Source organism: Vitis riparia, chromosome 6, assembly GCF_004353265.1.
Source record: "Vitis riparia cultivar Riparia Gloire de Montpellier isolate 1030 chromosome 6, EGFV_Vit.rip_1.0, whole genome shotgun sequence".
NCBI lineage: Eukaryota > Viridiplantae > Streptophyta > Magnoliopsida > Vitales > Vitaceae > Vitis > Vitis riparia.
This window is the reverse complement of record NC_048436.1, coordinates 6,605,524-6,628,959: the sequence shown is the minus strand read 5'-3', so window position 1 is coordinate 6,628,959 and position 23,436 is coordinate 6,605,524. Positions and strand designations below refer to the sequence as shown.

General features: G+C 32.7%; 2 protein-coding genes and 1 long non-coding RNA gene across 3 annotated transcripts; 2 read left to right on the top strand and 1 right to left on the bottom strand.

Annotated features, from left to right (window-relative positions):
* Positions 1-6,520: 6,520 nt before the first annotated feature.
* On the bottom strand, positions 6,521-9,790 carry LOC117915841. Its single transcript, XR_004651458.1, has 3 exons — positions 9,715-9,790; positions 7,446-7,721; positions 6,521-6,936 (listed from the first exon to the last, which is right to left on the bottom strand). It is a non-coding gene; the product is annotated as an uncharacterized LOC117915841 (long non-coding RNA).
* Positions 9,791-9,914: 124 nt separating this feature from the next.
* On the top strand, positions 9,915-14,074 carry LOC117916944 (proline-rich receptor-like protein kinase PERK3). Its single transcript, XM_034833186.1, has 4 exons — positions 9,915-10,617; positions 10,733-10,881; positions 10,978-11,196; positions 13,883-14,074. The coding sequence occupies exons 1-4, from the start codon at positions 9,915-9,917 to the stop codon at positions 14,072-14,074; spliced, it is 1,263 nt and encodes a 420-aa protein (XP_034689077.1).
* A 6,640-nt stretch (positions 14,075-20,714) lies between these two features.
* LOC117916943 (zinc finger protein ZAT2-like) lies at positions 20,715-21,677 on the top strand. Its single transcript, XM_034833185.1, has one exon. The coding sequence runs from the start codon at positions 20,715-20,717 to the stop codon at positions 21,675-21,677; it is 963 nt and encodes a 320-aa protein (XP_034689076.1).
* Positions 21,678-23,436: the final 1,759 nt, after the last annotated feature.

Below are 23,436 nucleotides of genomic sequence, written 5' to 3'. Positions count from 1 at the left end.
TTGCTTTCATTTGAGTTGAACTTGGTATTTAGACATGAAGCTTTGTTACATTCCAATATTTATTTGGTTTATTATTGTCTTTTATGAATCATTAATCGTAAAGTATTATTTTTTACTTGAATAACTATTATTTTCTATATGATAACCATTTGTTATTATCTATATGAAGACAATTATGACTGATTCCACAGTAAAAGTGCTATGTTATTGGAATGGAACAATTTTGAGGCAAAAACAAATTCGAGATTTATTGGAAATAATGTAGAGATTGAGCCTATAGATGTGTCCACTCATACGACCTTTGTGGTGTTGTTGAGCATGATATATGATATCATTGGTGTTGACAGACACTATCAATTGCTCTTGAAATGTCGACATCCAACTGAAATGAACAAATTTCAACTATTAGTGGTCATAAATGATTGGACAGTTGCATGTATGCTAGCGGTGCCATCGAAGTATGAAATGTCTTCAGTTCAATTATTCATTGAGCAAACTCCCAATCACTATCATTTGAGTAATGAAATGGGCCATTTGACACGGTTGTCGGCATGTGATACTGATGTTGATGACGAAAATGAAAGAGATGAGGAAAATGATAGAGATGATGCAATCAATACATATGAGATTCATTTACTTAATGATGATGAAAATTATTATGAAAGAGAAAATATTGATTTGATGATGGTCCAATAAGTTGTGGAATGTGAAAGCATAAGATATGTAAAACCTTGAAGTTGGTAATAGGTCTAATAATCCTGAGGTTGAGTTTGAGGTTGAAAACACATCACCAGTTGCCTCCCCACATGACACCCAAGTTAATATCTCTAATGACAACCTAGAGGCAACATTTGCACTTGTTTCATACCATATGCCACCAACACAACAATTTTTAAATATGGACAAGGCAATTAATTGTATTGTAAGTGATTGGACTCCGTGGAAAAACCCAACTTTAGGAAATGTTGATGAGGAGTTATCAATTCCCCAAATATTTTCCTCAAAATTAGATTTGCAACATGCTGTGAAGATGTTTTCCATAAAGTCACACCAATAGTTTACTTTTTATAGATCAAATGAAAGTGTGTTAGTTCTTACATGTAAAAAAACACCAAAGTGCCAATGGCAACTAAGGGCAATGACGGTGAAAGATACAAGTATGTTTAGAATCACAAAGTACAAAAGTCCTCATACATGTGTCAATCCATGTATAAATCAGGATCATTCTCAATTAGATTCTAGCTTTGTATCTAAGTATATTGAAACATTGGTGAATAAAAAAATGACCATTACAATTGCTGCAATTCAAGTTGTTGTTGCCGAACAATTTGGTTACCAAATATCTTATCAAAAAACAATGAAGGCAAAAAGGAAAGCAATGACTCGATTATTTGGTGATTAGTACAAGTCTTATGCAGAGTTGCCTCACTTCTTCTTTGCTTTGGAGTAGTCAAATCATAGATGCATTATGTATTCCAAAATGATCCCTGGAAACAACCCAAATGAAGAATTTTTTCAACGTGTTTTTTGGGCATTCGTTTTATCTGTTAAAGGGTTTACTCACTGTCGACCAGTTCTTAGTATTGATGGGACACATTTGTATGGAAAATATAAAGGGACTCTGTTGATTGCTATGAGTTGTGATGGTAATAACCAATTGTTCCAACTTTCATTTGCCATTACAGAAAGAGAGAATACAAATAGTTGGAGTTGGTTTTTGGCATGTATCAGAGTTGGAGTAACGCAAAGGAAAGACTTGTGTCTAATCTCTGATTGTCATCCTGACATTATAGCTGATGTGAATGAAACATATTTGGCATGGAATGAGCCATATGCTTATTATAGATTTTGTATGTGTCATTTAGCGAGTAACTTCAACACAAAGTTCAAAGATAAGGTTGATTAGCCTTTGATTACTGCACTGGTAGAAAGATGACGCCCAAAGATGCACACATTCCACATGCTAGTTGGTGAGATGATCATCACATAGTAGGACGTAGCCATTTTATTTGGGTTACGTGTACATGGTCATCCTGTCACTGGTTCTACAGATATTGATTGGCATGCACTTTGTGAGGAGTTATTGGGTGTTCGGTTGATAGAGACTGAAATTCGTGGAGTATCTCTTAGAGTTCGTTTTATTACTACCCATTTCTCCCACTTACCACCAGGGGTTGTAGATGAGGTCATGTTACAACGCCATGGTATAACATATCTTTTATTGTTAGTTGGTGGTTCATTATTTCCAGATAAGAAAGGAACTTACATCCAATTAGTAATTCTACCCATGTTAAGAGATTTTGGTGAGACTGCACAATATAGTTGGGAGAGTTCAACACTAGCACATCTTTATTGAGAGTTATGTCGAGCTAGCTTAGATAGTGCAAAAACTATTGCAGGACCATTATAGTTGTTGCAAGTATAACTACAAGTCTTATTAATTATGTAATTTTTTCATAATTATGTGCATTTAAACATAATTTTGTTTCATTTTTAGTTATGGTCATGGGAACGATTACATGTGGGACGTCTTAGTAGATCACTTTCCCATGCACCAGTGCCTATAGATGAGAGATTCCGGCTAGATGCACTAGGGAATAGGCGGAGAGTTCCCTTATCTCATACAGACACTCCTCATCATGTGTTTGTCACATACAAAGATGAGTTTGATAGACAACGATTTGATCAGGTTTGGGCTAAATATTAGTATTTTTTAACAAGATTATTAATATTATAATTTAAACTTTATTGAATACATACTAAGATTTGAATATATCAGGTATTATGACAGCCTTACACAAATAATATACTAGCATTGCTTCTAGACATTTGTTTAGCTGATCAGGATATTTGGTGGACGATGTCACCACTTATTTTTTTTTTATTTATTGTTAAGTGGCATTGTCCTGAGCATGTCTTGTGACAGTTTGGACTCATACAGGGTATTCCTTCGACATCCCCTATAGATTATGACCTTCACTCCATAGATCGACGTGGTTGACCTTAGTTTGATTGGAGGTTGTATCATAAGTACTACGTGGCATTATGGGAGGCTAGAGGGGACCACATTGTCATTACGGAGCCTATAGAGCTTTATATGGACTACTATGCTCTGTATATGACATGATATCGTCATATTACACATAGTTTTATTACACCTATGGATGATTTTGGACTTTTGCGGTACCAGGCTACTATTTTATCTACCCACTTATTGGTTTGTATCACTTTAATATTATGTACTTATTGTGTATAATATTTATTCCAACAAATAATTATATATCATTTTATGTCACAGATTGAGACTATGACATCTATCATATCTCGAGAAGGTCATGCATTGGAGGACTCTGATAGTGATGCTTACCGCACTGGTATTGTTGATATTATTCATATGGTCACTGATGTTATGTGCATTATTTGGGAGGATTATCGTATCCCACATGTACAACATAGAGGATGTAGGTCGTCAGCTCAATCGACAGTTGCTCGATTACTACTTGTTCAAGGTCGGTCGACATTTTGAGGGAGAGGTAGATGTATTAGTTGTCAGCCCATCACATTGTCTATATCAGCATCATTACAGCCCCCTACCTTTTTATCCTCACGATTAGTACAGTCACCCATCTCTTCAGACATACCATCAGTGCAACACCCTACTTATTCAAACCTACCATCAATGCAACCCCTACCTCTTTAGACCCACCATCAGTACAACCCCTTATTTCTTTAGACTTATCTTCAGTTTAGGCCCCTACTTCTTCAGACCCACCATCAACACAACCCCCTACCTCTTTAGACCTACCATCAGTACAACCCCTACCTTTTTAGACCTACCTCCATTACAACCTCCTACATTTTCAGATCCACCATTAGTGCAGATTGACACATCTACTCAGTTATATTTACCGCCAGCCATTCCAAGGGGTAGACGGGGCCTACGTTGACCTAGATTGCTACCTCCACCACCACCTCTATTTCCAGCTCTAGCCCCATCACAGACAGATGTTCTTCATGTGTCACATGCAATACCTACTACAGTTAGAGAGGAGCGTCCAAAAAGGAAGAGAGTACTAGTTACATATAGGTTCTTTCCTTGTGGAGGCATGTGAGATTATATATGTTTTTTATTTTCCACTATATTAATGTTTACTAGATATTTTTTGTGACTTTGATTAAACTACTAAAAATTATGTTTTGTCGTAGACTTTTTCTAATTAATTTAATTAACTAATTTTGTAAAAAAATCTATATATGACAATTACGGCTTAAGAGTATACTATTATTTCGATAAAGATAAATTTATCATAATACAAATAAATTAATATCTTAAAAAACAACAAATTAAATATCTTAAATTGATAAATTATACAATTTTATATATTATTTATATGTTATATAAGTTTATTATTTTAAGATTATTAATTTATTAATAAATAAAATATTCATTTATAATATCTTCTATTTATCAATTTATGTTTGTTGAAGTAATACTAAATTCTTAAGTTTAAATATAAATAATTTATTATTAAAGTATATATTTTTAATTTCAATAATAAATTTTAATTTAATAGTTTTTAATTAAATTTGAAAGTAAAAAAAAATAAATTATAATTGAAATCTTAGTTAGCAACTGTGACTTAAAAATATACTATTATTTTGATAAAGATAAATTTGTCATAATACAAATAAATTAATATATTAAAAAACAACAAATTAAATATCTTAAATTAATAAATTATACAATTTTATATATTATTTATATGTTATATAAATTTATTATTTTATGATTATTAATTTAATTTTTAATTTTTAAAAAAATTAGCTAAAGCCTCAATTGATAACTGCAACTTTAGTTAAAAAATGAAGCCTCAATTACCAACTAAGGTTTCAATTTAAAAATGAAGCCTTAGTTGGCAACTACGGATTTAGTTAAAAAATGAAGCTTCAATTGCCAATTGAGGCTTCAGTTTAAAAATAAAGCATCAGTTGACAACTGCGGGCTTCAGTTAAAAAATGAAGCCTTAGTTGCCAATTGAGGCTTCGGTTCAACAATGAAGCCTCAGTTGACAACTGCGGTTTTAGTTCAAAAATTAAAGTCTCAGTTGTCAATTGTGGCTTTAATTAAAAAATAAAACCTTAGTTGCCAATTAAGATTTTAATTAAAATGATGATTTATTTATTTATTTATGACATCAAAGATGTCAATTTGAATATAAGTTTCAAAAAGTAGTTAAATGTTATAATTTTTTTTTTAAATAAATGGGCCATTTTGACCAAAAACTCACTAGGAGTAACCATGACAAGGGCAAAGGATGGGATGAGGATGAAGGTGAGGACAAGGACGTGGATAAAGACAAGACAACACATTAAGGTTATGATGTAAGCCTATTGATGTTCACAAGGATGCACTTGTTGATGCCAACATGAACCCATCATGTGATGTAGAGGCTTGTTTTGATGTGAGGCTATATTTGAAAATTACCATAGGTGCCTAAGACATAAGAGATGATTACTAGCATATGACACACTTGATATGTATGCCTTTTATTTTAGATACAATGATTTTATAATTTTCCTAAAATTTTGCTTTAAAATTTAAGCATATAACTAAATTATTTTGATATGTAAACATGTACATTTTATTTTTATATGGTTAGAATTCAATCAGGGTTTTTTCCATTAAATTCGACATATGAGTTGATTGCAGATAATCGACCTCTAAATAGGTAGTTGATTATGAAATTGATAATATTTTGATTGGAAATTAAGGTTGATGATGTAAATGAAAGAAAAAATGGGGCTCCAAACACAAATGAATCCAAAATGATAGAATGCAGAAAATAAGGCCTATATCAATATAACAATATTAGACTTGGGTACCAAGTCTGCCTGAGAAATCTTTTGGAGGCAAATGCTACTAAATTTTCTCCTGTTTTGATCTATTGGTCATCTTACGTCTTCACTCCCTATTAAACACCAATGTTTCAACTAGTTGAGGCTAATGTTGTATTTGCACTCCAAGCCATAAGAAATATTTTGCTAAAGCCCAATTTATTAGATAATTGCAAGTAAGTCGTTCCATGCTATTGATTAGTGGAAGAAAGTAAAAGACTATCTAGGTTATCGATTGATAATCGATATTGTTCTTGAATTTATGATTCATATTATATATTGTCAACCAAAAACATATTTTCGACGATGATTTCTTAATCTACAAATTCAGTACATAATATACCCAATGTAATCCAATGGTAGATCTTTTTCCAACATATATTTTACACAATTATTATTATTATTATTATTTTAAAAAAAATCAAATGTAATAAAAATTATGAAAATTTTAGAAATATTTTCTTTTATATCATTTTTTATAAATTTGCTTGCCAAAAAAAGCCACAATTTTTAGCCATTGAGTGACACTTCTTTTAGGCCCATATTGCCCGCCAGCACACAAAATTCAGAATAGAAAAATGCTTTATTTTCTGAAATATATATTTTTTAGACAGTAACATATCAATTAAATATCTGTAAAATTTTGAAATATTTATTTATAGACTATCATTAGTATCGTATGTAAGTTATCTTGTTACCATTAATGGAAGGAATCTACAAGAGGAATATGCCCCAACATGGCCCATCATGAAAGGCCAGGCCTCCAACTCATCTGTTTTTTCTTCAAGAGGTAACAGCCCAAATATTTGCTTCCTGAACATATCTTTGAGATAGCTCAGCCCAATCATCAGGGTAATGATTTCATGAGAAAATTGCCACAAATGCTGCCATGAGCAGTCCTCATAACCGTCCGATTGCGGATATGCAGCCAGGATTTTTCTTAGCCTTGAGGGTACACCATCAGGTATCAGATCAGTTTAGTGATTGCAGAAATCTTCCAAGAGAGCATTGTTTTAATCAGAATAGCCCGAGTCCATTGTCCTGTGGTAATAACAAACAAATATAAGACAAGGTTGGAAAATGCTGAGCTTTGGAACTGTCAAAACAAACCAAAGTGGCAACCTATCTAAATCTAGGAACAATTCTACTAAAACTAAGAATTCCTTGGGGGGATATCCGAATATGCACTTGAAACGGCTTCAGAGATGTTTCCCGGATTCACCACCGCCTTTTCTAATAATGTTCTGAACTAGTTCAAATTTCATCATCTTTAGACCTCTGGTTTGCTAGATCAATCTCGAGTCAATTGGTTCAAAGTTGCTCTCCATATCAACAATTCTCCACTTCTGTTTTTTCCTTATCATTTCTCAGAGCTCTCCAAATAATAATCCTTTCTGATCAAACAAAAAGGTTTATTCCTTTTTTTTTTTTTTTTTTTTTTCATTGGAAGTTTGTTAAAACTTTCTAGCTGTTCTAAAATGGTGTTTAACTACTACCAGCAATAAGAACGGGCTGAAGTATGAAAAAACTAATTACTTAGATATTCATACTTGCCTTGGCTTCATCTTTCTCTTCAATCTGACATAAATTCCAGTGGCAAAAGCTTCAAACAGACCCATCATGTCCACAGCAGCTCAGAGGGTGGTGGTAATCCAGGATGCATCACGGGAAGTTAGTTCAAGTGCTGTGAAATGGGCTCTGGATGGCTTATCACTTAAGCCTGGAGATGAGCTCACTCTCCTTGGAGTTCTTCATCAGGTTAATACCCCTAGTACGTTATCTTTCATGCGAGCTGGGAAGATGTGTAAGACCTCTGTATTTAATTCCTGAAATTAATGGAAGAATCACATTGTAAATATCTCAAGTAAAAAGCTCAACCCAATTATAAATAGCTGACCTACTGAACTTTATTAATTTGTGTTTTCCAGTTTCTATTTCCTTTTTTTTTTTTTTTTTACTCTTTTGTGCTCTTTTCAGTGGGCTACAAAAGCAGAGTGGATTCTAATTCGATGCTTGCAGCAAACCAAAGAATGATCAATAGAGAAGTAACAAGGAAGAAGCAAGAGTTTGAAAACAGCAAGGAAGTTCTTCAGATTTCTAAGCTCTATGAAACAAAGAAGGTAGAGAATGTCAAGAACTTGGTGATCAACCAATGTCTTAGAATTTTCCCACTCTTCACTGTAACTACTAACATAACATAATATTCAAACAGTTAGTCATGAAAATACGAGAGGAAATAAAAGATAATCAGCAAGTATCTATAACTGCAAATATTTAGAATTTACACTCTTTCGAACAGTAACACTGAACATTACTGATATTTGCTGTTGCAAATTGCAATTTTATTTTTTCCCACTTTTTGTGATATTTAACACAAGTCTAAATGTTTCCTAAAATCCCAAAAAGTGCTGTTAAGGCAAAACTTCTCTCCATGCATAAGACTGAACACTCTTTCGAGTGAACAGATCCTTGAAAAGAGTTTCTTTAGAAACTGTCTCAAGCTGATGCACAAGGGTTCTGTGTGTACTATACTGGTATTCACTAATCACAAACATATTCTATTTGTGTGCTTTAAATATTGGTCTGAACCATGGTATCACTGGAGGACAATACTGATACCAAAAATCATATAGATAACCAGATTATACATATCATACAACAATACTGATACCAACAATCAGATAGATATCTGGATTATACATATCGTACCAAAGTAAAAAAATAAAAAATCTCAAATCATCCACAGTGAAGATATCTCAATGGGTTAAATTTAGGCATTTAGAACTGATATTTTTCAAATGATACAAAGTAGCATATTAAAAGTCTAATAGAAAAAAGAAGAAATAAGTACAGCAAATTGCAATGTGACATTCTTTTCAAATTAAAGAGCTAATGAGATTCTGTGCATGGAAAACTCAGGTTAAATTCAAGATAGAGGTGACGGCAGGACCTTCAACCAAGGAGGTTGCTTCAGAGGCAGCTATAAATTTACGGCCAACATGGGTGATACTTGACAGGTGAGGAAAAAACAGTCTTCCTATAAGTACAAGGACAGCTTACTAGGAACCTTATCCTATAAGTATTAGAAAATAGGGGAACTAACAGTTCAAAGTTGCAAGAACCAGGCTGTTCAAAACCGGTACCTTTTAATTACATAATAAATTGGAGCATATCCTCACTTAATGAACCATTTTAGACTCTTTACAATATTCTACCAATTCAAATAGATAAAACAAAAACCAGCTGCACCCTTTATCAGCATTATTTTTATCAGTTTTAATATTTTGAAGAAAGAACAGAAAAGGAATGGTTTCAGTGTTTGGATATTTATAAATGATGATGATAAATTGTAATATACAAGTGAAGACACTAAGTGTTTTACTCTAAACTGAACTGTGGAACAGGAAAATGAAGAAAGACAGGAAATACTTCCTAGAGAAGCTTTCATGTGGGATATCAAGGATGAAACGTAATAACTGCATAGAAGAGTTGAGAGGTCCAAAAGTAAAAGGAAATTTTCAAGTAATATATAATGAAATGATGCCAGGATCCCCAGAAGAAGAGGATCTTTTCAGCATAGAAATCTTTCCTATGAGTAAGTAATTGACAACCACCTTCAATTCATCAAATTCACTCACATGTTTCATAGATAAAACACTTCTCTCAATCTTACAGATTATTATGAAACAAGAAACAAACTTCAGTTAGCTTCTGCCTAACTTTTTCTTGGCAAGTGTGTGAGAGGAAAATTTCTTAATTTTTGCTGACATCACAAAGCATGTGGACTCTTTCAGAATCTTTAAATCCAGCCATAATCACCTTACATGAAGAGCAAGGAGACAACAGCAGTGGACCTACATGGAGTAATTATTCAAAATCCACTTCATGTTCTACATCCACATCAAGTAAGCATATCAAGCTTCATTTTCCTTTTCCTTTTCCTTAGGGCCAAAAAGCATAGCCTGTTGACCAATATAATCTAAAGATCAGGCCAGGAGAATACAAAAGGTTCAAGTTCAATGGCGCTGGAGACTGGTCATATACAGTGTCATGAAGAAGAAAATAAATCAAAGGCACAGGGAAAAACCGTGGAAGATAAATCAACATGTGCAGTTTTGGATAATCAAGCGGTAAGTCAAACAGGAACTGATCAAAAGAGAGAAGATCAAAAACTGACACAGAGCAACAGGGAAAATAAATCAAAGGCACAGGGAAAAACCATGGAAGATAAATCAGCATGTGCAGTTTTGGATAATCAAGGGGTAAGTCAAACAGGAACTGATCAAAAGAGAGAAGATCAAAGATTGATGCAGAGCAACAGCACTGAAGATGTAATGGAAGGTCAGCAGATTGAAGAGATGTTTGATCATTTAATTTGTTCCATATGCAAGAATCGAAAGCCAAAGGAAGGATGGAAAAGAGACTTCTCATATGCAGAGCTCTTAGCTGCAACAGACGGATTTTCTGCAAAAAATTTCCTGTCTGAAGGTGGACTTGGACCAGTCTTCAGTGGTCAGCTAAAGAATATGGTCAAGATTGCTGTTAAGCAACATAGAGATCCAAAATTCCAAGAAGAGGAGGAATTCAAGTCAGAAGTGCATGCATTCAGCAAGCTTAGACATAAGAATGTTGTCAAGCTGCTGGGATCCTGTTCAGAAGGAAGTCACAGGTTCCTTGTGTATGAGCATGCATGCAATGGTTCACTGAATCAACATCTATCACGTAAGAGTCATTAGAATGCAAAAACAAAATAATCAACATTTAGAGTTGAGATATTTAATCTTTACCAGGACTTAGAGAAAGCTTAATGCTAACACTGAAATGGATTTTGATGCAGAAAACAGATCAACACCTTTGACTTGGATGCTGAGGGTGAAAATAGCACTGGGTGCATCTAGAGGTTTAAATTATCTGCATCATAACAACATAATTCACAGAGATGTAAGATCAACCAACATTCTTCTGTCACATGACCATGAACCTCTGGTAATAGTTTGAATCTCAGATGCTGTAATTTCCACATAACAGCACAGTATAGCAAAATTTTCACCTAGTTTCCATTTTAAATGTTGAATATATTAGCTGGGAGATTTTGGGCTTGCAAGACCACCATTTGAATCAGACCAATCCTCAGAGCACAGGGTTGATGGGACTTTTGGATACTCAGCTCCGGAATATGTAGACAGTGGGAAAGCATCAACCAAGACAGATGTTTATTCCTTTGGTGTGGTTCTATTGGAGCTCATCACCGGCCGTGGAACTACAGACAAGACATTTGAAGGAACAAGTCTAGTGGAATGGGTAAGAAACAAAAACTCATTTTCTTTTAACTGCTACAATAAAACTTTCAATAGTTAAACAGCTGGAAAAGAGCTAGTAAGAAAAGTAATCTTTCATTTTCTTTTCGTTAAGAAACAACAATCCATTGGATTAGAAAAAGAAATCAAGGATACAGGAAGGATGAACTACCCTTCAATGCAAAGAAGAGGGAATTAAAAGCAAAGGTTTTAAACACAAACAGTAGAGATGTGAGCCTCATCTATCAAACAAGCTAGCAAGGAACCAAAGACCTAGATAAACCTTCATAGAGGTAGGAGGTCCCCAAACAAAAGTCCAGAGCAAAGACTCTCTTCTCTTAGCCAATAGATCCACTGCCTCATTGATGGATCTTAACACCCAAGATCTAGGTTTTTCCAAATCCATTCAACCCATTCCATGCTCCTCTTTCCCAATGAGCTACCTTCAAAATAGCAACAGTTGAGTCCCCTTCCCTTTGGAAGTTACTAATCCAAATAGATTTTTCCTATGATAAGCCATCTATCAAAGTCAACATCTTAGCTTCTATAGCCAACCCTAAACTAGCTGCTCAGATAAACCTGATTGCAATGCCATGCTGACCTTAAAACACTCCCAACAATCCCCATTTGGCCTAGGTTTGTAGCCAAAGAATTTAACCGGAGATATACTCAAGGTGGGAGCTCTCAAAATGACAAGCTATGTCCTGTTAATAGTACTACGACGGCATACCTTGCTACAATCCAACATAATCATGCTAAGAAGGATGGCCATGGATTCTGTAGAATCTAACTCCTACAAGGAAGATTATTGCATAAGGACTCAATTGGCCTCCACTTGTCACCAAAAATCTTGAGATTCCTCTGTGGTCAAATGATCCATAGAATAGCAAGCATGGCACCAAGCCAAAGAACCATACCTCTAAGGCTCCTACAGGAACTTCTTAATGCAAAAGAAAATCATCTTTGTGTACATTTTGGACTCATTACCCAATAGCTAAAGTTTCTCGGTCAAATGAGTAGCTTAACATGGTGAAACAATTAGTTCCATAGGCCCCATAGTATAGGGCAGTGAAGAAAAATGCAAACCATTGTCTCACAGCCTCTCCATGTATGGGCATGGGGCTTCATCCCATTGAAGAACCTAAGATAAGCATGCCTGCTGAAACAATTAGTTCCATAGCCCACATAGGATAGGGCAGTGAAGAAAAGGTGATCCACTGTCTTGCAAACTTTCTAAACATAGAACCGAATGATTTAAGTTTAGAGCTACGTATGACCCTAGCCATAACCTGTAACTAATCACTAGTACTAACCTTTTTTATTAGCTATTAACCAAGCAAAGGCACTTATTAGGAACTACCGATTTTCAAATGAAAGTAGCCTGTGAAGACAATTGGATAATCATTCTAAGGAGTAGGAAAGCAACACAGAGAGGATAATACATCTAAGAGAGCCAAAATCCAAACCCCATCAGGAAGTTATGGAGAGTGAGAAACAAGTTACTGAGTAATGCTGAGGACAAACTTCAATTTCTTGATTAGATAGATTAGATGAAAAATCAAAATTGCAGAAAGCAGGAGGTTGGGACTGATTTAAAACATTAGATATAGAAAGTTTCCTAACTCTCAAAATGTGATCAAGATTATAGTAAAGAATACAAAAGAGGCTTATTTTCCTCCCTTCAGAAATGAATTTTTGACCCATCACCACTAAAAAAATGAAAAAATCAGGAAAAATATGAGAAGCCCATAGAGATGACTTTTCAGGAAGATTGATATCAGCAACTAGCCATAATTTGGGTAGAACATCTTCTTGAAAGCAAGCCATAGATACTTCTATACACTTGAAAATCTCAGTAGAAAATCAGCTAAGCCACTTATCCAAGAATGCACCTAAAGGAAATCTTCCAAGCACCAAGTCTCTTTCACATTTTGGCATTCGAACATATAGAATGTCTCCTCCCTTCCCTAACATCTAACAAGAGCCTTCTTGAATTTTCTCAATCCTCGAAGTGTACTACCTGGGATTTTAAAAAGTAATCCTTCACTAATCGTATTAGATCCAATTTTTCCAAATTAGTTTCCAACAGTTAATCATATTTCTTGTTCACACCCATAATTACTCACCTCCTGCCCCAACCCTGTACTACTACTAGAGTAAGTATGGAAGGCAGGTACAGCGGCAGTGAAACAAGTACATGCCACAATTTTCTTCAGCATGTTACATGTCAGACCTTAGTCCAATTCAAATAGCATGTCAAAGTTATTATATGGGTTTGAATCTTAGAATCCTCATTGGTCATTTCTTGAACTGTTTGTTTTCTTTGCCCTTGATATGCAGTACTCAAGTTTCCAAGAACTGAAGATGCAATGGATTTGTGACCCTTAACAATCACCACTTCTAAAGAATACCCCAAATTCATTTCTTTGTTCCCTTTTCCTTAAGATATGGCATTCTATTCTGTCATGGAGGTATCAAATAAACAAAAAGATAAAAAGAACGAGATTTAAAAAAAAAAACAGAGAGATAAAAGTGTGCAAGAATCACAAAACATAGATCCACGTGCAAAGGGCCTCCATACAGAACTTTGACCTAGGAATCTTCTACTTCACTCACTGCCTCTCATGTGAATGGAAACATCAAATTTCACAGTGGCTTATATTTATTCTTTCTAAATCATTTTTCTACAGGCAAGACCACTATTGGATGAGAGAAAGTACAAAGAGTTGATTGATCCTAGAATTGTTGACTCCCATGATGTCCACCAGCTCTCTTGGATGGTTCAAGTAACAGAAAAATGCCTTAGCAAGGATCCTAAGAAAAGATCATCCATGGATTCAGTAAGTTCCTACCATTTAGAACTTCTTAACAAGAAATTTTGAAATTAATAAAAGTTATGAGTTATAGAAATAAACATGTTTATGCATGCTATGTACCAAGAATTGGCATGTGCATTCGCATTTAAAGTGGATTCTAGTTGTCTAAAAAGGCCACCCTTGAAATAAAGGGGGAAGAAGAAGAAGAAGAAAGAAAGACATGAAACATAGGTGTCAGTGACCAAAACATAGTCTACATGTACATTATACAGTAAATCAACTGTTCAACACAGCAACAACTGATCAAATACGAGTGTCCTTGTGCACTGTGTCAATAAGTGCATTGAATGTAATTAGATTTCTAGAAAGACTGATAAAAGAATATTTTGTCAGCTAAATATTATCTAAAATGAACTATGGAGATGCAAGTTATTATGAATCTCATTCAAATTATTGTAAGAAATCTTATCTAAAATTTAACTTAGAAAATGTAAGAAATTATGAATCTCATTCAAAATGGTTGACTTCATAAAACTTTTGAATTGCAAGAAATATCAAGTTCAAATTTTAATTTAAGTCCCTAGATAAGAAGAATAGCATTAGAAGAACCTTACAGAAAATATGTAGGCTATCAGTATTAGAAACTTGAAAAGGGTACAAGAACATCAAAAGATGAAAAAGGGATGAAGTTAAGACATAATTCATAAGCTACATAAATTGATACCGATATGCTTCATATAGAAAATTTGAATCATTTATAATGATTTAAAATTCTAAGATGCTAAAACTTCTACACCCCAAAACGTCCATCAAACAATTTTCCATGATTTTAAGGGACTAAAATTTAGTTGCATATTCTCTTGAAAGTCATATAGACAAAAATTTGCATTGTGAAAAGCAATAATCTATAATTGCAAGTTTGAAAGATAATTCATCACATAGATGATGAAAACCTAATAGGATTTAATTAATACATGGTATAATTAAGCACTCCCAAGGCCTCATGAGGTCTTCTGTGGAAACTAGTGATAGCTTCATCATTTATTACACATTATATTTCAGCATTTTTTTTGTTCACATTTTGTCAGGTTGTTACCTCCTTGAGATATATAACAGAAGGAAAATTAAAAGAATCCTCTCCAGTGGAATCATATCCAGAAAGCCAAAAGTCAGCAGAAAAAGGTAGGCAAAGTAAGGAGAAAACAGCTGAAGACAAAAGCTTACGTAGAGTGCAATCCTATAGTATAAAAGGTCAGATGAGTGGTGCATCATTCTCTTCAGAAGCTATACCAACAAAAAGCACAAGACTTGGAAAGTCCATGAGTAGTGGAAAGACCTATAATGAGAAGACAGAAAAATCACAAAGTAGAACTCAATTACATTATGAAGAAATGCTCATGTAAACCTAAAAATCCCAGAGTTCCTAGTTCAGTGATAAATAATGATGGTTTATTGTCCAAATAATATTTAAAGCATAGTCAGTATTTTATATCATCCCTCTGAAATGGGAGAGTTAGTCATGGTGATTTATTGATGGACAACTTCAATAGATGCTCAAAAATCAATTTCATGAACCGACTACAAGAATCTCCAGATAAGAGCCTGACAAAGAAACACAATGCCATATCCACACACACACATAATATACAAAGAGTGAGCTACATAATTTGAAAAACCAGTGAAAGATAAGTTTGTACTAGCATAAGCTCTTTATTTAGGTGATTTTCAAGATGATGTTTCCAAAATTTAATGTCCAATCCAAAATCTTGGTGATTAAGTTTAGTCCATTCTGCCACAACAAAGGAAAATGGAATAACATAAGAAACACACCAACCTTATAGCTTTTGTATTTATTATTATAATGAGAGACAACAAGCGATTCAAGCTATCTGTTTTTCTGGATAACTGTTCAATTAACCATTTCATTCTTTTTGATAGAAGAAATTTTTATTAAAGTGAAAGAAAATATGAAGGACAAGACATCCTCTTTCCCAAAAACAGTATCTTCAAATGAAAAGAGTTGCCATAGTCAATAAATCCAAAAAAAGAAAAAAAAGAAGATGATATAAATATTAGAACCACCCTCAAACAACACTAAGGATGTGTTTGGCTCATGGGAATAGGAATGAAAACTGGATGGGAATGGAGGTGAATTAAAATTCTAACAAAAGTGGGGTTTGGTTTCCAGGAGAAAGAATTTTTGATTCCTATTCTCATTCTGAAAAACGATCCAAACACATTAATGAATTTAAAATGGAATTGGTTTCCCATTCCCACCCTCTGTTCCAAAAAAAAAAAGAAAAAAAAAACGCCAAAACACTCTTTAAGTCAGATTTCACCAGTAGATGGAGAGAAGTCACGATTAACCTACCACAAATAAATAAATAAATAAAATATTAAGGAAAAGGATGCATTATAAACCAACAAAATTGACAATAACTTAGGGTTTTCATTGCAATTCAACCTTTCTGTGGGGCTCTGGTCCATTATAATGGAAACAAACATTTAAGCCCCTGTTTGGACGGTAGATTTCCATCCAGCCAAACAGACCATAAATATATGATCCACATAAGAGGCTAACAGTAGATTGTCTAAAAATGTTAAAGAGAAACTGCAGAAAAATTAACAGAAATTAAGTCAAAGACAAAGTCCAATCACCTGAGAATGAAATTGTATGAGAAGCCTTGAATCTCCTGGATGCCTGCGGTCTTCTTCTCCATCTGCTTTCGTCTCGGTTGGGAATTAGGAAAGAGCAAGAGCGCCAAATAACTCTGCTCTGTTTTTTTTTTCTTTTTTTTTCCTTCAAAGTTCACCGGCGGATGCGCCGCCGAGAAAACTAGCCTCACCTGAGTCACCTCCGCCGTCTTTCAGCCGAGAATTTGTAGATTAAAAATGATGAAACAATCCCCCTTTTTATTTTTTATTTTTTTACATTTGGATTATTCTCATTAAATTTTTAAAAATGAGTATTTTTGAATTGAAATATACGGAGAGTTAAATTCATAAATATGAAATTATTTAATCTCTCTTTTAATTAAATAATTCTTTCATAAACTAAAATTAAAAAGAAATTAAAATAATGATATTTTAATTATCCCATTCTTAATGGTAAAAAAAAAAAGATTATTATATAAAATAAAAATAATGAACTAATAATGAGTTCTTGATATAAAAACAAATGTGAAAAATAGAAAAGATTTTTATAGTGATATAGAACGACAAATGAAAAATGGATACAAGTTTGTGTTTTCTAGGTCGAGGTTTTTATTTTTACACAGAAGTTTATTATATGCTTGTGAATTGTTTTTGAAACAGTTTTCTAATTTTTAGAATAAAAAATGTAGAAAATGTATTTGACAACCATAAACTATTCTATAATTTCTATTATTAAAATAAGGTATTTTTAAAAAACATCTTTTAGTTGTTTTATCCCTATTTTCACTTGTTTTTTAAGAGTTGTTTTAAGAAATAATTAATATTTTTACAATATATTAAAAAATATTAAAAATAGGTTAAAAAACATTTTGGCTATGTTTGGTTCCCAAAAAATTTGAGGGAAAGAAAATGCAAAGGAAAAATAGAGGGAAAGAAAAAGCGAAGGAAAATAAAAAATAAATTAAAAGTCAATAAATTATTATTTTTTACTTCAAACTCATTTTATTTATTTTAACTCATCAATATAAATATTAAATAATTTAAAAATACATAAGTTTTTAATTAGTTTTAATTATATTATATTTTATTTTTTTATATTTTTTATACAACAATCAAACATGAAAAAAATCATTTTTCTTTACATTTTTTTTCTTTCCTTAATATTTTCCTAGAACCAAATATAACATTTAAGTTTTTAAACAGACTTTTGTTCTACAACAATTAAAGAACAATTTTCAAAAATTGTTCTCAAAAAGTATTTTTCAAAATTATTTTAAATAATAGTTACCAAACAGGTCACTATATGATGTTCTTAAAAACCATTTTTAAAATTTTTAAAATTCAAGGTAGTAAAAATTTTATGATACATGACTTTTTAAAAGTCATTACATTTTTTAAATAGCATTCAAATTCTTGTATTTTATATAAAAATTTATTTTTAAAATAGAAAATAGGAAATATATCCAACATTGTTTGACAATGCTTTTTAAAAATGTTCCTAGCTTTAAAAACACTTAAAAACGTTTTTAAGATAAAAAATAGGTAAAATTTTGAAAAAACACTTTTGAAAATTTAGAAAAAATACTTTTAGTGTTTTTTTATACACTTGGGAGGTGTTTCTTTAAAAAAACAATTCAAAAAATTTCATATATTTCTAAAATATCCCTTCCCCCTATCATATGTTCCTTTTCATTCTCCTCTTCCTTGTCACTTTTCTTTTCCTCTTTCACTTCCCTTTCATAAAAATAATTTTTTGAGTTTTTTTAATAATATAAATATTTATATATATATTTTTTGTAATAAACATTTTTTTTGTTTATTATGATATTTTCTTTTTGTAATAAATGTCATTTTCAATAATTTATTATGATTAAAAGTGATTTTGTACTTATGCAATATATTATAAAAAACACTACTAGAATCACTTTTCTAGATTTTCATAAAATCATTTTTTACAAAAGAATTTTTTACGTAAGTGCAGTAGAAGAAAACACTTTTACTAGAAGTAGTGCCAAACGGACTCTAAGAGTGCATTTGTTAATAATTCTATGAAGCGCTTCTAGTTTAAAAAGTGATGAAAAATCACTTGTAACGTTTTTTATCAAATGATTCTCTAAAAATACTTTCACTAAAAATGCTGTCAGATACATGCTAAACAAATAAACATGATTTAAGAGTCCAAGCTTCATGGTAAAAATTTAAGAGAATTTGAAGGGGTAAAATTTTAACTAACTAATTAAGCCTTTATTTCTAAGCACAATTAGATCATCTTTTGTAATATAAATTTGTAACTTCTTAGGATTTCTAGAAAAATGAATTTGAATACCATCAATAGAAGGATCATTAATATTTATCATAGGCTTAATTAGTTTGGGTGGAACCTTTAAAAATTTACTTAGTATTATTTTTTTCCCTTTTATAAAGGGTTTTATCTCAATCTATTAGATTCACTTAGATTATGTTTGGTTCTTGAAAAGTATTAGGAAAAGAAAAAAAAATATTAAGAAAAATGATCTTTTCATATTTAATTGTTCTATTGAGTATACCAAAGAAAATAAAATATAATTAAAATTAATTAAAAATTTATATATATTTAAATTATTTAATCTTTATATTTTAAAATTAAAATAAGTGAAATGAATTTGGATTAATATATAAAAATACTTTATTAAATTTAAATCTATTTTTTTATTTTTCTTCCACTTTTCCTCTCTAATTTTTTCCCACAAATTTTCCTAGGGATCAAATATAAGCATTACAAGCTCACTACTTTACCTCAAACAAAAGATAAAAACAATTTATCTTTTCTTCAAGTTATTACTCGTTTCTTATTGTCCTTTTAATTCAAGGGTTAAAAGAATATTCATAAAAAAACTTCACTATTTTTTCAATTTCTTGTTCAACTTTTTATGTTCTTTGCATAATCTTTCTCTTAATTTCCATACTAATTATTAATCAATGGAAATAAGAATAAAAAAATTGATTTTTAAATTTGTAACTTCCATTGATGATTGAAAGATAACCTTAGGAAGTCCAAAATTCAAATTTTATTAGCTATTATAAAACAACATCTTTATGCATCATTTTTGTGTGAAAATTTCATTAATGCTATATTTGGTTTATGGAAATTTTGAGGGAAAATATAAGAGAGAAAACATAATGGAAAAGTGGAATGAAAGAAAAAGTGAAGGAAAATAAAAAGTAAATTAAAAGACGGTAAATTATTTTTATTTGCTATTTCAAACTCATTTTACTTATTTTAATTAATTGATATAAAGATTAAATAATTAAAAAGGATGTAAGTTTTTAACTAATTTTAATTATATTTGATTTTCTTTGATATTTTTCATAAGACAATCAAATATGAAAAAATCATTTTCCTTTACAATTTTTTCTTTTCTTAGTATTTTTCGAACCAAACATATCCTTAAATTATATTCTGATCAGCATTCAATTGGGATTAATTCCATTAAGAAACGGTCAATTCTCAATAAATAAAAATAAAAATATTATTTTTAATATAATAAATATTAATTGCCCTAAAATAAGTTGGTTTGAGAACTTACAAATATAAGTGGTTAATTTGATTATTAATTTTCTCCTTGGTGCATACCCTTTCAAGTCTCTATTATTATCCTTTAATAAGAATTTTCATAAAGCTAATTTAACTCATTCAATTTTCATTAAAGCTTCATTTAGTTGACTAATCAGTTTCATTTCTAACAAATTAGTGAAGACCCAATCAATTATCAATTCAGACACCAATATTTTTTCCTGGTTTACCTCATATTTCCTACCCAGAAAGAATCCTTTGCTCTCATTTTCCATAGCTTTCTTTTTCTTTTCTTTATCATGTATGCTAACACAGCTCTCTAAACTTCCTGAACTTAAGAGAACATAAGCGACACCACTTGAACTGATCACTTAGAAAAGAATTAGAAAGGAGGTTGCAAGGTCTGATATACATTAATCTTGTCCCCCAATCGAGTTGTATCAAAATTCATACTCAAGGTATTGAGGAAGGTGATAGCAATCTGAAGAGGCTGAGAAAATGAGCCAAGAGTATGGTGGAGCTTGCAGGGACCATGAACCAAGAGTGTTGTGTAGGTTCTGCAACAAAGGGTTCAGTTCCTGGAATGCTTTGACGGGTCACATGAAAATTCACAGGAATGTGAATATGGTTCACAGCTTGGAGGACAACAAACAGGTGGAACTGGAAGATCCTTTGGATCCACCAAAAAATGGAGATAACCATGATCTTGATGAGAATGATGGAGAAGGTACGTCCAGTTGCTTTGTCTGTAACAAGAATTTTAGGTCATTGCACGCCTTATTTGGGCACATGAGGTGCCATCCCAACAGGCCATGGAGGGGAATCCATCCTCCCCCAAGGGCTAAGACTACTTCTGGTTCTACCTCGACTTTGTCCACCGAATATAAGTATACTTTGGTTGCCTCAGGCGCTAATTCCTGTGAATCTTTTCCATGTTGGATCACAACCAGAAAGAGAAGACAGAAGCGAATGATGCTAGCTCATGTAGGACGTTCATTCCATAGTCCCAACCTGTCAGAGAAGCTAGGCATTGAGGCCAGCAGCCAAACAGAAGAGGCTGGAAATGAAAGCTCAGGCCTGCACAAGAGACAGCAAATCTTGCTAGAACATGAGTTTGACCTGGAATCAACCAAGGAGAGGAAGATGGAAGAGGAATGGCAGTGTAAAAACACTCATGGGAGCCTGCCAGATCAGGAACAGCTCCAAGAGATTGGAAGGAAAAGCACTGAGAAGATGAACACAGGAATAGTAGATCTTGATGCTTCCCTTATGCATTTTACGCAGATTTGCAACAAGACCCTCCTGATGGATCAGGGTCTGGGCATCCATAAAAGGACTCACTGGCAGGGACAAGCTGAAGCTGCATTCAGTCAAGAAGGATCACTGGGAGAGGCCAGCCCTACCACAGGCCGAAGAGTTTTAGATTTTGATCTTAATGATCTTCCTCCTATGGAAGAATGATGGTGGCATATACATTGAGTTTGGATTCAATCATCGAGGTGGTGACGCATCTCTTTCTTACTATTCAGTCTTTTCTAGTAGTTCCAGAGGATTTTCGCTTTTGATCATAATTCAGTTACTTCTATTAATTCGATCTCCTGTTGAAGAATCCTTCTCACTAATTCCTTCATGTTATTTTGCAGTACTCTAGAGGGGTTGATCTTTAGGGAGCTGTCTTCAATTAATTTTGTGTTGGTTTTCTTGATGGTTCCATCAGCTTTTGCTGTGAAGGAAACATCTCATACCACTTTTAATTGGTTCATTTTTGTCTGGATTTTGTTATCTGACATGTGAGGCCAGGCATCAACCTCTAGCTTATTTCAAATATTTTTTCTCTATATTAATAAGAGTGTGGAAGGCTGACACCTTTTTTTTTTTTTTTTTCCCTTATAGAAACCAAGTGGGTGTTTGGTAAATCGACTTAATAGCTTAAAGTGATTTAATAGCTTAATTTAAGCCGTTAAATAAATTAAGTATGTTTGATAAAATAATTTAATGACATAATTGAAATGAAAAGCAACTTTAAGTGATAAGTAAAAATAATTAACTTATTCTTAAGTCCACATCTTCATTTTACCTTTTTATCTCCATTTGTCATAATTATCTCTATGATTTCTTTTGTTACTCCACAATCTCCATTGATACTCAACCTCTTTTGCTTTAATTATAATTTATGTGGATAAATACGTTAATTTATATAATAAATTCTATTAAACAACCTTAATACTTAAGGAAGAATTAAATAATAAGTTTACAATATTGTTTTATTCATATTTAGGAAAATTTGTAATAGAACACTATATTTGCACATGGAATTGTATAAAGTCTTTAGATTGAAAGAATTCACAACTAAGTGTTATTTTTCTTTTCTTTTCTTTTCTGTTCCCATTGTGATGTATCTCAATGCCATATGGCTAGTAGACAATAAATAGAAATAATATATATATTTCTAAAAAAGCATAATGACCTATAATTGCAATCAATGTAGAACCCTGTCCATATCATGACCTATGGTAGTTGTGTACCAAACACTACAACCATATGGGGATCGTGTAGCAACTTATGAAGATCGGCCGCAGCTATAACTTGAATATTATGCTCACACAATAGTATGAGGCCTTAACTATTAGATTTATTTTTGCCCCCTATGGTGACGCTAAGTTGCGGTCATCCACATCTGCACTTGTAGATTGTAGTCATGCTTTTGTTTTGGCTGCCACTGTAAATATATATTGCCGAACGGGAAAAACTTTCTTACATTCGAGGTAAGACAAATCCACTAAGAGAGTTAGAAGATGGATATGAAAAATGGTATGCTGAGAATCAAAAGGTGAAGAGATGGTTGTTAAGGTCCATGAGTCTAGAAATTATGAAGCGTTACTTACTCTTACCCACCGCTCAAGAAATTTGAAGTGATGAATTACAAGTTTTCACTTTGAATAAAAAAGCCTTCACTGCCAAACAAAGCGGCAGGTATCTTTTTGAATATCATGGAGAGTTAACTGAAGTTTTTTGCGAATTGGATCATTGGGATAAGGTAGTCATGAATGACCTTGAGGACATTGCAACATACCGGAAATCCATTGAACGACAACGGGTGCACATCTATCTTGCTGGATTGGATGGTGACTTTGAGCAAGTTCGAGGAGAGATTCTATGCAAAGATCCTCTTCCCGATTTGGAAGAATGCTATGCATTGATTTGACAAGAGGCAGTGCGT